Source organism: Lampetra planeri, chromosome 73, assembly GCF_965212315.1.
Source record: "Lampetra planeri chromosome 73, kcLamPlan1.2.h2, whole genome shotgun sequence".
In the NCBI taxonomy this organism is placed as follows: Eukaryota; Metazoa; Chordata; class Hyperoartia; order Petromyzontiformes; family Petromyzontidae; genus Lampetra; species Lampetra planeri.
This window is the reverse complement of record NC_136178.1, coordinates 1,462,529-1,474,984: the sequence shown is the minus strand read 5'-3', so window position 1 is coordinate 1,474,984 and position 12,456 is coordinate 1,462,529. Positions and strand designations below refer to the sequence as shown.

The 12,456-nt window shown below is 44.3% G+C and overlaps 1 protein-coding gene across 1 annotated transcript; it reads left to right on the top strand.

The window, feature by feature from the left end:
* Nucleotides 1–1,448: 1,448 nt before the first annotated feature.
* Nucleotides 1,449–11,590, top strand: LOC144737718 (uncharacterized). Its single transcript, XM_078620567.1, has 2 exons — nt 1,449–2,385; nt 10,261–11,590. The coding sequence occupies exons 1-2, from the start codon at nt 1,707–1,709 to the stop codon at nt 11,187–11,189; spliced, it is 1,608 nt and encodes a 535-aa protein (XP_078476693.1). The 5' UTR covers nt 1,449–1,706; the 3' UTR covers nt 11,190–11,590.
* The last annotated feature ends 866 nt before the right edge of the window (nt 11,591–12,456 follow it).

Genomic DNA, 12,456 nt, shown 5'->3' with positions numbered 1-12,456 from the left:
TCGAAATCCATAATTTAGATCGGATCATTGGGGTTTATTACTAACTAGCTTCACTACCTGGCTTCGCCCGGGACTTGGATTCTTGTCTTGGATAAATTTCAAATTTCATATTCCCTTATCTTTCACTGAAAATCCCTGAAAGAAATTGATGCTTGCAAGAAAGAAAAAAGCCGAAACACATCAATTTACCTAAATCGGATGTTTTCACTCAAGGATATTCAACCTTATTCCACTTCTACGGAAGGTCGATTTTGGCAACTCGGGAAGGGAATGACGTGGCGAGCTGAAAATAGTCGCGTTCGCTTAGAAATTCCAGACAGCATAAGCTGTGAAAATTTCATGACGCCAGAGCTCAGCGTTGGAGAGTTTTTGCTGCTTCACACAAACAAACAGATGTAATTTCTGCTTTATATTTAAGATAGCAGTTGTACCTGTTCTACGCACGGATATGTATTGAAACTCCGAGAAGCCAATGGCTTCATCGGCCTGGAGGGAAGCGCCACCTAAAATCTCCCGGCACACTGAACAGCTCTAGAATTACGGCGCACGAAGAGCCATATGGTAGGGGTAAGCATTGCAGACCGCTTAACTCAGTTGTGATGCGGGTTGACACCACATACTTAATGGTCATCCCCCCCCCCCCCCCCCCCCAAAAAAAAATACAAAAGTCTATTTTTATACTTTTTGCATTGTGTACAGTATGGAACCTATCCACGTGCCAAATTTCAAGTGTATAGCATGTTGGGAAGTATGCTAGACATTTAGAACAGACACACATATCCACACATTTCCTTTTTATATATATAAGATAAATGGGCATTTTGCGACCCCCCCCCCCCCCACTGCCACCGTGTGGCATATTATTACGTGCCAGGGACTTTATGAGAGGACAACAGTCCAAGTCCATAATTGGCAATAAGTAACGGCAAAGCTGTTGCAAGCGACTCACAGAATTGTGCGCAGTTGCGTCTACAGGACACGACTTCCCTGAAGGCATCACGTTCAGCGAGCGCAATGCCGATCACACGCGTCGAATAAAAAGCAAGGGACAAGTCCTTGCTTACTAACAACTCCTTACTTACTAAAAACTCCTTACTTACTAACAACTATCATTTTTCATTGCTGGAGGGGTTGCCTCCCCCCTACCTGAAAATCCTGGCTCAGCCTCTGAGTGTGTGGCAGTGTCAAGTTTGTGTTTGCAGTATAGTCTATTAACTCTATTGAGCACGGACGTTATGTCAAAACAGTTGTTTATTTTTGTTTTCCTCTGGAACTCTTTGTAAGAATGGAGTCAGGAAGTTATCACAGCACACGTGCAGCAGCTAAAGTCGGAACTGTTCATCACAGCAATCAAGGACATCTGTGCCTGGCTTTATACCTCTTAGTTGCGATTGAACATTCATTTATGCATTTGTGCATAACACAAATATTATTATTTTCAACACCCTTTGCTATGTCAGCTGAATTTAGCTTTCATAAACATTTATTTTGAAGCCAGACAGCCAATATTGTGTGCTTGGAGTTTTGGGTGAACATTCATTTTGAAGATACGAGGGCTTCCAGGCATGTTTATGACCATTTGCCCTCTCATTGTGTGCCATAAGAGCCCGTGTGATGAATTTGGGACACTTTTTCACGCTATCATAAATATATGAATAAGTATAGACGTGTAAGTCACGTGTGACTGTGTATATGCATTGTTACTGATGTGTAGATGGTGTGGATATAACTGTTTCTCTTTCTGCAGCTGTCGCTTCCTCTGCAGAATTGGTCTGATGGAGCAAAGGCACTGGGCACGCTTCGGTGCAAAAAGGCAACAATGCGACCGGTGTGCATACAGCACGGATCGTACTGAACATTTTACACGGCACCAGAGAACTCACAAAAGAGAGAAACCCTTCAAGTGCAGTGTGTGTGGGAAGGCGTTTTCACAGTCATCTAATCTTGTAACACACCAGAGAACACACATGGGAGAGAAACCCTTCAAGTGCAGTGTGTGTGGGAAGACGTTTGCACATTCATCTAATCTTGTAACACACCAGAGAACTCACACGGGAGAGAAACCCTTCAAGTGCAGTGTGTGTGGGAAGGCGTTTTCAGATTCATCTTTTCTTCATGTACACCAGAGAACACACACGGGAGAGAAACCCTTCAAGTGCAGTGTGTGTGGGAAGACATTTGCACATTCATCTAATCTTGTAACACACCATAGAACACACACAGGAGAGAAACCCCTCAAGTGCAGTGTGTGTGGGAAGACGTTTGCACATTCATCTAATCTTGTAACACACCAGAGAACACACACGGGAGAGAAACCCTTCAAGTGCAGTGTGTGTGGGAAGGCGTTTGTACAGTCATCACATTTTCAAAGACACCAGAGAACACACAAGCATCAGAAGATCCACAAGGAGTGGAGTCTGAAATCAGCTTGTGACCGTCAAAGTGCTGCAATGAGCCCATCCCTCATCAAACAAGAACCGGAAGAAAATCCCAGCTTGGACACTTTTAAAGGAATCGAGGTGAAATATGAAGAGGTGAAGGTGAAATGTGAAGAAGTGATGGTGAAGAGCGTAGAAGTGAAGGTAAAATATGAAGATGAAGGTTCAACTCCAAAATCGGACCTTCACATCGATGGAGGCAACGTGAAGCAGGAGGAGAATTCTGACTGTGAGGCAGAGCGAGGCAACTCCCAGCAGTTTGTGGAAGTGGAGGTGTGGGTGGACTTCCTCTGAGACAATACAAAGTCAAATGGAGACCCGGGAGATGTGTAAGCTTGAGACGATGTCGCTCCAATAGATGCTCCTTTGTCACAGGCCTTTAATGACAAGAATGTGAAGTTGAACACTCGGTTCCTAGGTTCAACCTGCAGGGTAAGAGCGGCCAGTCTTTGTGGACCTGTGGGTTGGGTAGATCTCTAACCAGGAGCGAGAGCCAATAAGCTCCTAAGCAATCACTATGTTATCATAATTGCATTTATATGGTGCTTGCTTAATCGCCTCTGGCAACTCGGAGTTTTGTATCGTATCTCTTTTCAAACATTCGAAGAGCATCCCCAAGTAGCAGCTGCCCCTGTGTGGCACAGGGTGGTGGCCCTGCACCGGTCTGCATGTGGACAAGAGCCTGTCAGTAGGGGGCGATGGTTGATGTGGCATCTCAGTTGTGGAGGTTGTAGATAATGTTTTTAGAATTTGCTACATTTTGACCCAGGCGCCAGCATGCAATGGCCTACTCGTTTTGAATGGCGCAATAGTATGTTGTACATACACTGTTAAGCAGACGGTGCGTATTTTTAAAATAGCTTCTTGTTAATGCGATGTAACCTGATGCAGCATATTCTTGGTTCTTTCGGTAAAGTCACGTAGAAGGGAAATAATAAAAAATAATAAGCATATTTTAGTTTTCTTTTTTTATTATTTCCCTTGACTTTACCAAAAGAACCAAGAATATGAATCCCTGCAGTCACGAAAGCTTTAAATCAAAATCTGATGCAGTATATTTCAGTGCAGTTATTCAATTTTGTTAATATGCCTGTCAATAAGTTAGAATGAATACTTGTCTGATGGTGTGCGTACATGTAACATTTTGTCTATAAGGGTCAAACATTGATTAAGTCATGTTAGGACAAAGTGTGTTTTGCAAGTAACTTGTACAGATCACTCAGGTGAGACTCATTGTTGTTGTGATACAGGCCAAAGGGTACTTTTGTGTTTTCAGGAAGCGTCTGCCTCTGGAGCAACTCATTGTCTACGAAATAGGGAGCACACTCGGATCATTCATCAGTTACAAGGCATACCACTCAAAAGTTTCACGTAGAGGAGATACATTATCTACAACACGAATTATAATTTTGTATTACGTGTTGACGTAGATTTTGTCGAATTAGGACGAGAAATGGTCATTGCTGATTAACGTCTGGATGTTCGTACCCATCGGTTGAAGCAAGCCTGACCGCCTGCGGTGCCCCTCACAACCATTTACGGCCTTGGGCCAGGAAAGTCACTAAAAAAATTGCACACGAACGACGCATCCGCGCAAGCTCCCGATGCTCTGTTTTGAAATTTCAAAATGAAACAACTTTGAATTGTATATTGTTTTTAATTAGATAATTGTATTTCTTCATTAAAAGCTTAGTAATTGAAAACGATATTTCGTGTGAATTTTCTCTCGTCGTTAAGTAGATGGCCTTGCTGGGGGTTCGGTTCGATGCGGACTTTCACCTGGTTGGGATCGCGGGGTGGAGATGAGGCGACACAGAGCTGGCCGTGCCAGAAGACCGCCGTCTGCAGATCGATTCCACCGTGATCGAACGTCTGTCCCTGCGCCTCCGTCGTTCATGCAGGGGGCGCGTAGGTTTACAGCGCCCCCTGCATGAAAGCAATGGAGAGTGCAGCGTTCGTCAGATAAATTAAGTCGTGCGCTTATATATTTACGTATAAATTGTACACCAAAACCGGTCCACAGTTGACTTGCCCTGAATGCTGCAGTAATTATTATATTTTGTGTAAAACATTCCTTTGTTTCGCGGAGAGACTGATAAATGAAAGACGTCTTGTCTGCTGATCTTGTTCATATCTGTGTACATCGATATCCCACATTGCTTACACTACACACCACACACAATGAAATAAATAGAAACTAGAACGACTTCCGGGGATGGGCAAAGATCGAGGAATCTCTTACAATGGATCGAATTCAGTGTGTTCGATTCAACATCTATCCGTCTGTCTCTCTGTTTGCCTCTGTGTGTCTCTGCCTGTGTCTACGTCGCCGCTGTCTATCTGTCTCTGTGTTCCTCTTGTCCGTGTCTGTCCGCCTGTTTTGTCTGTCTGTGTGTGTCTGTCTATCAGCGTCTGTCCCACCGGAGTCAACGACTGTCAGTAGCAGCAGGCGCCCGTTCAACTCCCACGACTAAACGCCAATCAAACTTGCTCCCAACACACAAAGACAAAGATCCCCCGTATAGCCTTAACAGACTGTAGGGGCAAGTGCTGTTAGCGAGCACCTAAGACAAAGATCCCCCGTATAGCCTGCACAGAATGTTGGGGCAATTGCTATTAGTGAGCACCTATTAAGGGTGGGACGGCACACGAGGGGGTGGGTGGCCAGCACCACGCCCGGCCGCCTTTGTCTCCCCAGTGGCGATGTTGACACACTGCTCCGGGTTCTCGTTTGAGGCCGAGTCGACGTAGGGGAGGCTCAGGATCGGCTCAGAAAGTCGTCACTGGCGGTGTTGGCCACGAGCGGGAATGGAACTCGGCTGGTCGGTGCGGAGCGCAGCGCTCACCACGACACTGCCGCTCCCCTTCTTATTGGTTCTGTCGGTAGTCACGTAGAATGGAAATAATAAAAAATAAAACATAATAAAAAAATTCTCACGACTTTTCGGCCACAACGCAAGCAGCCGTCCTCAGGTAGAGAACAGGTCTGTCGAGAAGACAGAGTCTGAATGACAAACCCCATTCATTCAGACTGTCTTTTCGACAGACCTGTTCTCCACCTGAGGACGGCTGCTTGCGTTGTGGCCGAAACGTCGTGAGAATTATTTTATTGTTTTATTTTTATTATTTCCCTTCTACGTGACTTTACCGAAATAACCAAGAAGATGAATCCCTGCAGTCACGAAAGCTTTAAATCGAAACTGCCGCCCCCCTCCTGTAAACAAACTTGAACTCCGACCCGCTCTCTGACGTCATCGCGCAGCGTGACCTCATCGGCGTCAAACGCCTGGGGGCGGTGTGCCTCGCTAGTGACGTCATGTCACCCATCGCCGGTGAGTGGCGGCTCATTAACATAATGTGTTCGTGAAAGTCGTCGCGAGTTTATTGCGACGGGTTCAGCATCCGTTCCCCATCCCTCCACGTGTGAGCCGGGCTCATTTACATAATTTATTTAAGTTACAGAGCCGCTCGATGTGCGAGGGGACTGTCTTGTACCCCGGAAGTGACGTCACGGCTTGCTGCGCGTGGCGTCGCGAGGTAGCTGGAAGTTGCCGCTCCGCGTGTGAACTGAAATCCGAGGTGAGAAATTTTCATCGTAGTGGTGGTTGTTGTGGTGGTTGTGGTTGTTGTGGTGGTGGTTGTTGTGGTGGTGGTTGTTGTGGTGGTGGTTGTTGTGGTGGTGGTTGTTGTGGTTGTGGTTGTTGTGGTGGTGGTGGTGGTGATGATGATGGTGGTGGTGGTGATGATGGTGGTTGTGGTGGTGTTGTGGTGGTGGTTGTTGTGGTTGTGGTCGTAGTTGTGGTTGTTGTGGTGGTTGTGGTGGTGGTTGTGGTGGTGGTTGTGGTGGTGGTGGTTGTTGTGGTGGTGGTGATGATGGTGGTGGTGGTGATGATGGTGGTGGTGGTGGTGGTGATGATGGTGGTGGTGGTGGTGATGATGGTGGTGGTGCTGATGATGGTGGTGTTGTGGTGGTTGATGTGGTTGCGGTGGATGTGGTGGTAGTTGTGGTTGTTGTTGTGTACCGAGGTAGAGCCCCGCTTTCTCTCTTGTAGGGATGTCAATTGAGTAGCAGCGAGCATGGAAGCGATGTCCAGGTTGGAACTTTACAACGCGGGGCCTTGCCTCCTGCCCTCGCCTGATGGTGTTTGCTTCAATTCTCTCGCTTAGTTTAGCAATCTGTGGAAGAACGTAATCAGCCAGGCGATGCGTTATTTGTGTGTTGACCGACTCTGTGTTGTATTGCATTATATTTCCAAATTTTAATAAGTTTGTTTGATTAAGTGTGCTCTCTGTGTCCTCTACTGCAGTCACCAAACCTCCAAATCTCTCATTGACACAAGGCCCTAATTATATGTTATAATAATTATAATGTTATAATAATTATAATATGTTATAATAAATATGTTATAATAATTATAATATGTTATACTAAGTATAATATATAGTCTTGGTTCTTTAGGTAAAGTCACGTTTTATTTGATTATTTCCCTTCTACGTGACTTTACCGATAGAACCAAGAATATGAATCCCTGAAGTCACGAAAGCTTTAAATCAAGATATAATTACATGTTATAATAATTATAATATGTTATAATAATTATAATAATCAAATATGCTAAAAATGTCCCCCCCAATATATTGCTATAAAAACATTTTTAAAAAGAATAATTGCGATGCTATGTTAATAAAAACATTTTGCTAAACCTTGGCCACGAAATCTGGACTTGTCTTCATATAACAATGCATAGATTTCTGTTTATATGATTGCGTTGTACTTTATGAATCCCTAATCTCTGCCATTACACACTATGAAACAAGAAAAGGTAAAAAAGAAAAAACAGAGCATTGTAATACAATACACAATTAGACATTATTGTAAAGAATAAAGACAAATTGTATCCCATGTGTTAGTGAACTTAAAAAAATATTTAAGTCATTAAATAGCAGGAAAATAGTTTTCAAATTTAGATATTTTTCTGGGGGGGGGGGACCCCAGACCCCCTGGAAGATTTGGTCCCCCCCAATGTTGACTCCATGGCTACAGCCTTGCATTGACATGCTAATTTCTCTACCCCCCCCCCTTCTCTCTCTATTTAAGGCCTCGACACAGAGGTGTTGTTTCTCTATGTGCCTATGTGTGTGTGTTTCTCTTTGTGTCTCTTTGTGTCATCTCTCTCTGCTTATGTGTCTGTCTATGTGTCTCCGTGTCTGTGTTTTGTCTCTCTCTCAAATTGAGAAATCTTTGGAAGAACGTAATTAACCAGGTGGGGTGTTGACTGTTATGTTACCCGACTCTCTGTGGTATTGCATTACATTTCTAAGTTTACTGGGTTTGTTTTCTCTTTAATTTGTACCTGATGACGATTGCTTGTGTTGCAATCGAAACATCACATGCTATTATTTAATGTATTTATTTATTCTACGTGACTTTCCCGAAAGAACCAAAGAGTATATTGCTTAAGTTTTAATTTCTCTTCACCTGGCTCGTTACTTTGTAACTTTGTTTTTATTTTTAATATTCACAGTTTTTTTCATTTTTTACCATGCCACGCCCGCTTGAGCTGCTGTACCGCTCTTGTTTTCAGAAGCGACCTGCCCACAACAACAACAACAAGGTGAGGCTTGTCAACAGCGTGGCGGTGCTCACTCTAGACGCGTGGTGGTGTTCACTCTAGACACGTGGCGGTGTTCACTCTAGAGGCGTGGCAGTGTTCACTCTAGACGCGTGGCGGTGTTCACTCTAGACGCGTGGCGGTGTTCACTCTCTACATGTGGAGGGGAAACCCGGGGATCGGGAAGGAAATCAACGCCACCACGGGGAGAGAGAGAGAGACACGCAGTCTCGGCTGTGTTGATTGATCCTCAATGAATTACTTGGTGGAGTGAGGAAGCATTAATACTGAGCAGGTGAAGGTGGCCAGGTGTGGGTCTCGACATACCACCACCTGTGAACCATGCCAGTGTGTGACAGTGGTGGAGCCATTGAGGGTACGGTGGCACGTGTCCCCCCAAAGATCTGATCGAAATCCATAATTTAGATCGGATCATTGGGGTTTATTAGTAACTAGCTTCACTACCCGGCTTCGCCCGGGACTTGGATTCTTGTCTTGGATAAATTTCAAATTTCATATTCCCTTATCTTTCACTGAAACACCCTGAAAAAAACTGATGCTTGCAAGAAAGAAAAAAGCCGAAACACATCAATTTACCTAAATCGGATGTTTTCACTCAAGGATATTCAACCTTAATCCACTTCTACGGAAGGTCGATTTTGGCAACTCGGGAAGAGAATGACGTGGCGAGCTGAAAATAGTCGCGTTCGCTTAGAAATTCCAGACGGCATAAGCTGTGAAAATTTCATGACGCCAGAGCTCAGCGTTGGAGAGTTTTTGCTGCTTCACACAAACAAACAGATGTAATTTCTGCTTTATATTTAAGATAGCAGTTGTACCTGTTCTACGCACGGATATGTATTGAAACTCCGAGAAGCCAATGGCTTCATCGGCCTGGAGGGAAGCGCCACCTAAAATCTCCCGGCACACTGAACAGCTCTAGAATTACGGCGCACGAAGAGCCATATGGTAGGGGTAAGCATTGCAGACCGCTTAACTCAGTTGTGATGCGGGTTGACACCACATACTTAATGGTCATCCCCCCCCCCCCCCCCCCCAAAAAAAAATACAAAAGTCTATTTTTATACTTTTTGCATTGTGTACAGTATGGAACCTATCCACGTGCCAAATTTCAAGTGTATAGCATGTTGGGAAGTATGCTAGACATTTAGAACAGACACACATATCCACACATTTCCTTTTTATATATATAAGATAAATGGGCATTTTGCGACCCCCCCCCCCCCCACTGCCACCGTGTGGCATATTATTACGTGCCAGGGACTTTATGAGAGGACAACAGTCCAAGTCCATAATTGGCAATAAGTAACGGCAAAGCTGTTGCAAGCGACTCACAGAATTGTGCGCAGTTGCGTCTACAGGACACGACTTCCCTGAAGGCATCACGTTCAGCGAGCGCAATGCCGATCACACGCGTCGAATAAAAAGCAAGGGACAAGTCCTTGCTTACTAACAACTCCTTACTTACTAAAAACTCCTTACTTACTAACAACTATCATTTTTCATTGCTGGAGGGGTTGCCTCCCCCCTACCTGAAAATCCTGGCTCAGCCTCTGAGTGTGTGGCAGTGTCAAGTTTGTGTTTGCAGTATAGTCTATTAACTCTATTGAGCACGGACGTTATGTCAAAACAGTTGTTTATTTTTGTTTTCCTCTGGAACTCTTTGTAAGAATGGAGTCAGGAAGTTATCACAGCACACGTGCAGCAGCTAAAGTCGGAACTGTTCATCACAGCAATCAAGGACATCTGTGCCTGGCTTTATACCTCTTAGTTGCGATTGAACATTCATTTATGCATTTGTGCATAACACAAATATTATTATTTTCAACACCCTTTGCTATGTCAGCTGAATTTAGCTTTCATAAACATTTATTTTGAAGCCAGACAGCCAATATTGTGTGCTTGGAGTTTTGGGTGAACATTCATTTTGAAGATACGAGGGCTTCCAGGCATGTTTATGACCATTTGCCCTCTCATTGTGTGCCATAAGAGCCCGTGTGATGAATTTGGGACACTTTTTCACGCTATCATAAATATATGAATAAGTATAGACGTGTAAGTCACGTGTGACTGTGTATATGCATTGTTACTGATGTGTAGATGGTGTGGATATAACTGTTTCTCTTTCTGCAGCTGTCGCTTCCTCTGCAGAATTGGTCTGATGGAGCAAAGGCACTGGGCACGCTTCGGTGCAAAAAGGCAACAATGCGACCGGTGTGCATACAGCACGGATCGTACTGAACATTTTACACGGCACCAGAGAACTCACAAAAGAGAGAAACCCTTCAAGTGCAGTGTGTGTGGGAAGGCGTTTTCACAGTCATCTAATCTTGTAACACACCAGAGAACACACATGGGAGAGAAACCCTTCAAGTGCAGTGTGTGTGGGAAGACGTTTGCACATTCATCTAATCTTGTAACACACCAGAGAACTCACACGGGAGAGAAACCCTTCAAGTGCAGTGTGTGTGGGAAGGCGTTTTCAGATTCATCTTTTCTTCATGTACACCAGAGAACACACACGGGAGAGAAACCCTTCAAGTGCAGTGTGTGTGGGAAGACATTTGCACATTCATCTAATCTTGTAACACACCATAGAACACACACAGGAGAGAAACCCCTCAAGTGCAGTGTGTGTGGGAAGACGTTTGCACATTCATCTAATCTTGTAACACACCAGAGAACACACACGGGAGAGAAACCCTTCAAGTGCAGTGTGTGTGGGAAGGCGTTTGTACAGTCATCACATTTTCAAAGACACCAGAGAACACACAAGCATCAGAAGATCCACAAGGAGTGGAGTCTGAAATCAGCTTGTGACCGTCAAAGTGCTGCAATGAGCCCATCCCTCATCAAACAAGAACCGGAAGAAAATCCCAGCTTGGACACTTTTAAAGGAATCGAGGTGAAATATGAAGAGGTGAAGGTGAAATGTGAAGAAGTGATGGTGAAGAGCGTAGAAGTGAAGGTAAAATATGAAGATGAAGGTTCAACTCCAAAATCGGACCTTCACATCGATGGAGGCAACGTGAAGCAGGAGGAGAATTCTGACTGTGAGGCAGAGCGAGGCAACTCCCAGCAGTTTGTGGAAGTGGAGGTGTGGGTGGACTTCCTCTGAGACAATACAAAGTCAAATGGAGACCCGGGAGATGTGTAAGCTTGAGACGATGTCGCTCCAATAGATGCTCCTTTGTCACAGGCCTTTAATGACAAGAATGTGAAGTTGAACACTCGGTTCCTAGGTTCAACCTGCAGGGTAAGAGCGGCCAGTCTTTGTGGACCTGTGGGTTGGGTAGATCTCTAACCAGGAGCGAGAGCCAATAAGCTCCTAAGCAATCACTATGTTATCATAATTGCATTTATATGGTGCTTGCTTAATCGCCTCTGGCAACTCGGAGTTTTGTATCGTATCTCTTTTCAAACATTCGAAGAGCATCCCCAAGTAGCAGCTGCCCCTGTGTGGCACAGGGTGGTGGCCCTGCACCGGTCTGCATGTGGACAAGAGCCTGTCAGTAGGGGGCGATGGTTGATGTGGCATCTCAGTTGTGGAGGTTGTAGATAATGTTTTTAGAATTTGCTACATTTTGACCCAGGCGCCAGCATGCAATGGCCTACTCGTTTTGAATGGCGCAATAGTATGTTGTACATACACTGTTAAGCAGACGGTGCGTATTTTTAAAATAGCTTCTTGTTAATGCGATGTAACCTGATGCAGCATATTCTTGGTTCTTTCGGTAAAGTCACGTAGAAGGGAAATAATAAAAAATAATAAGCATATTTTAGTTTTCTTTTTTTATTATTTCCCTTGACTTTACCAAAAGAACCAAGAATATGAATCCCTGCAGTCACGAAAGCTTTAAATCAAAATCTGATGCAGTATATTTCAGTGCAGTTATTCAATTTTGTTAATATGCCTGTCAATAAGTTAGAATGAATACTTGTCTGATGGTGTGCGTACATGTAACATTTTGTCTATAAGGGTCAAACATTGATTAAGTCATGTTAGGACAAAGTGTGTTTTGCAAGTAACTTGTACAGATCACTCAGGTGAGACTCATTGTTGTTGTGATACAGGCCAAAGGGTACTTTTGTGTTTTCAGGAAGCGTCTGCCTCTGGAGCAACTCATTGTCTACGAAATAGGGAGCACACTCGGATCATTCATCAGTTACAAGGCATACCACTCAAAAGTTTCACGTAGAGGAGATACATTATCTACAACACGAATTATAATTTTGTATTACGTGTTGACGTAGATTTTGTCGAATTAGGACGAGAAATGGTCATTGCTGATTAACGTCTGGATGTTCGTACCCATCGGTTGAAGCAAGCCTGACCGCCTGCGGTGCCCCTCACAACCATTTACGGCCTTGGGCCAGGAAAGTCA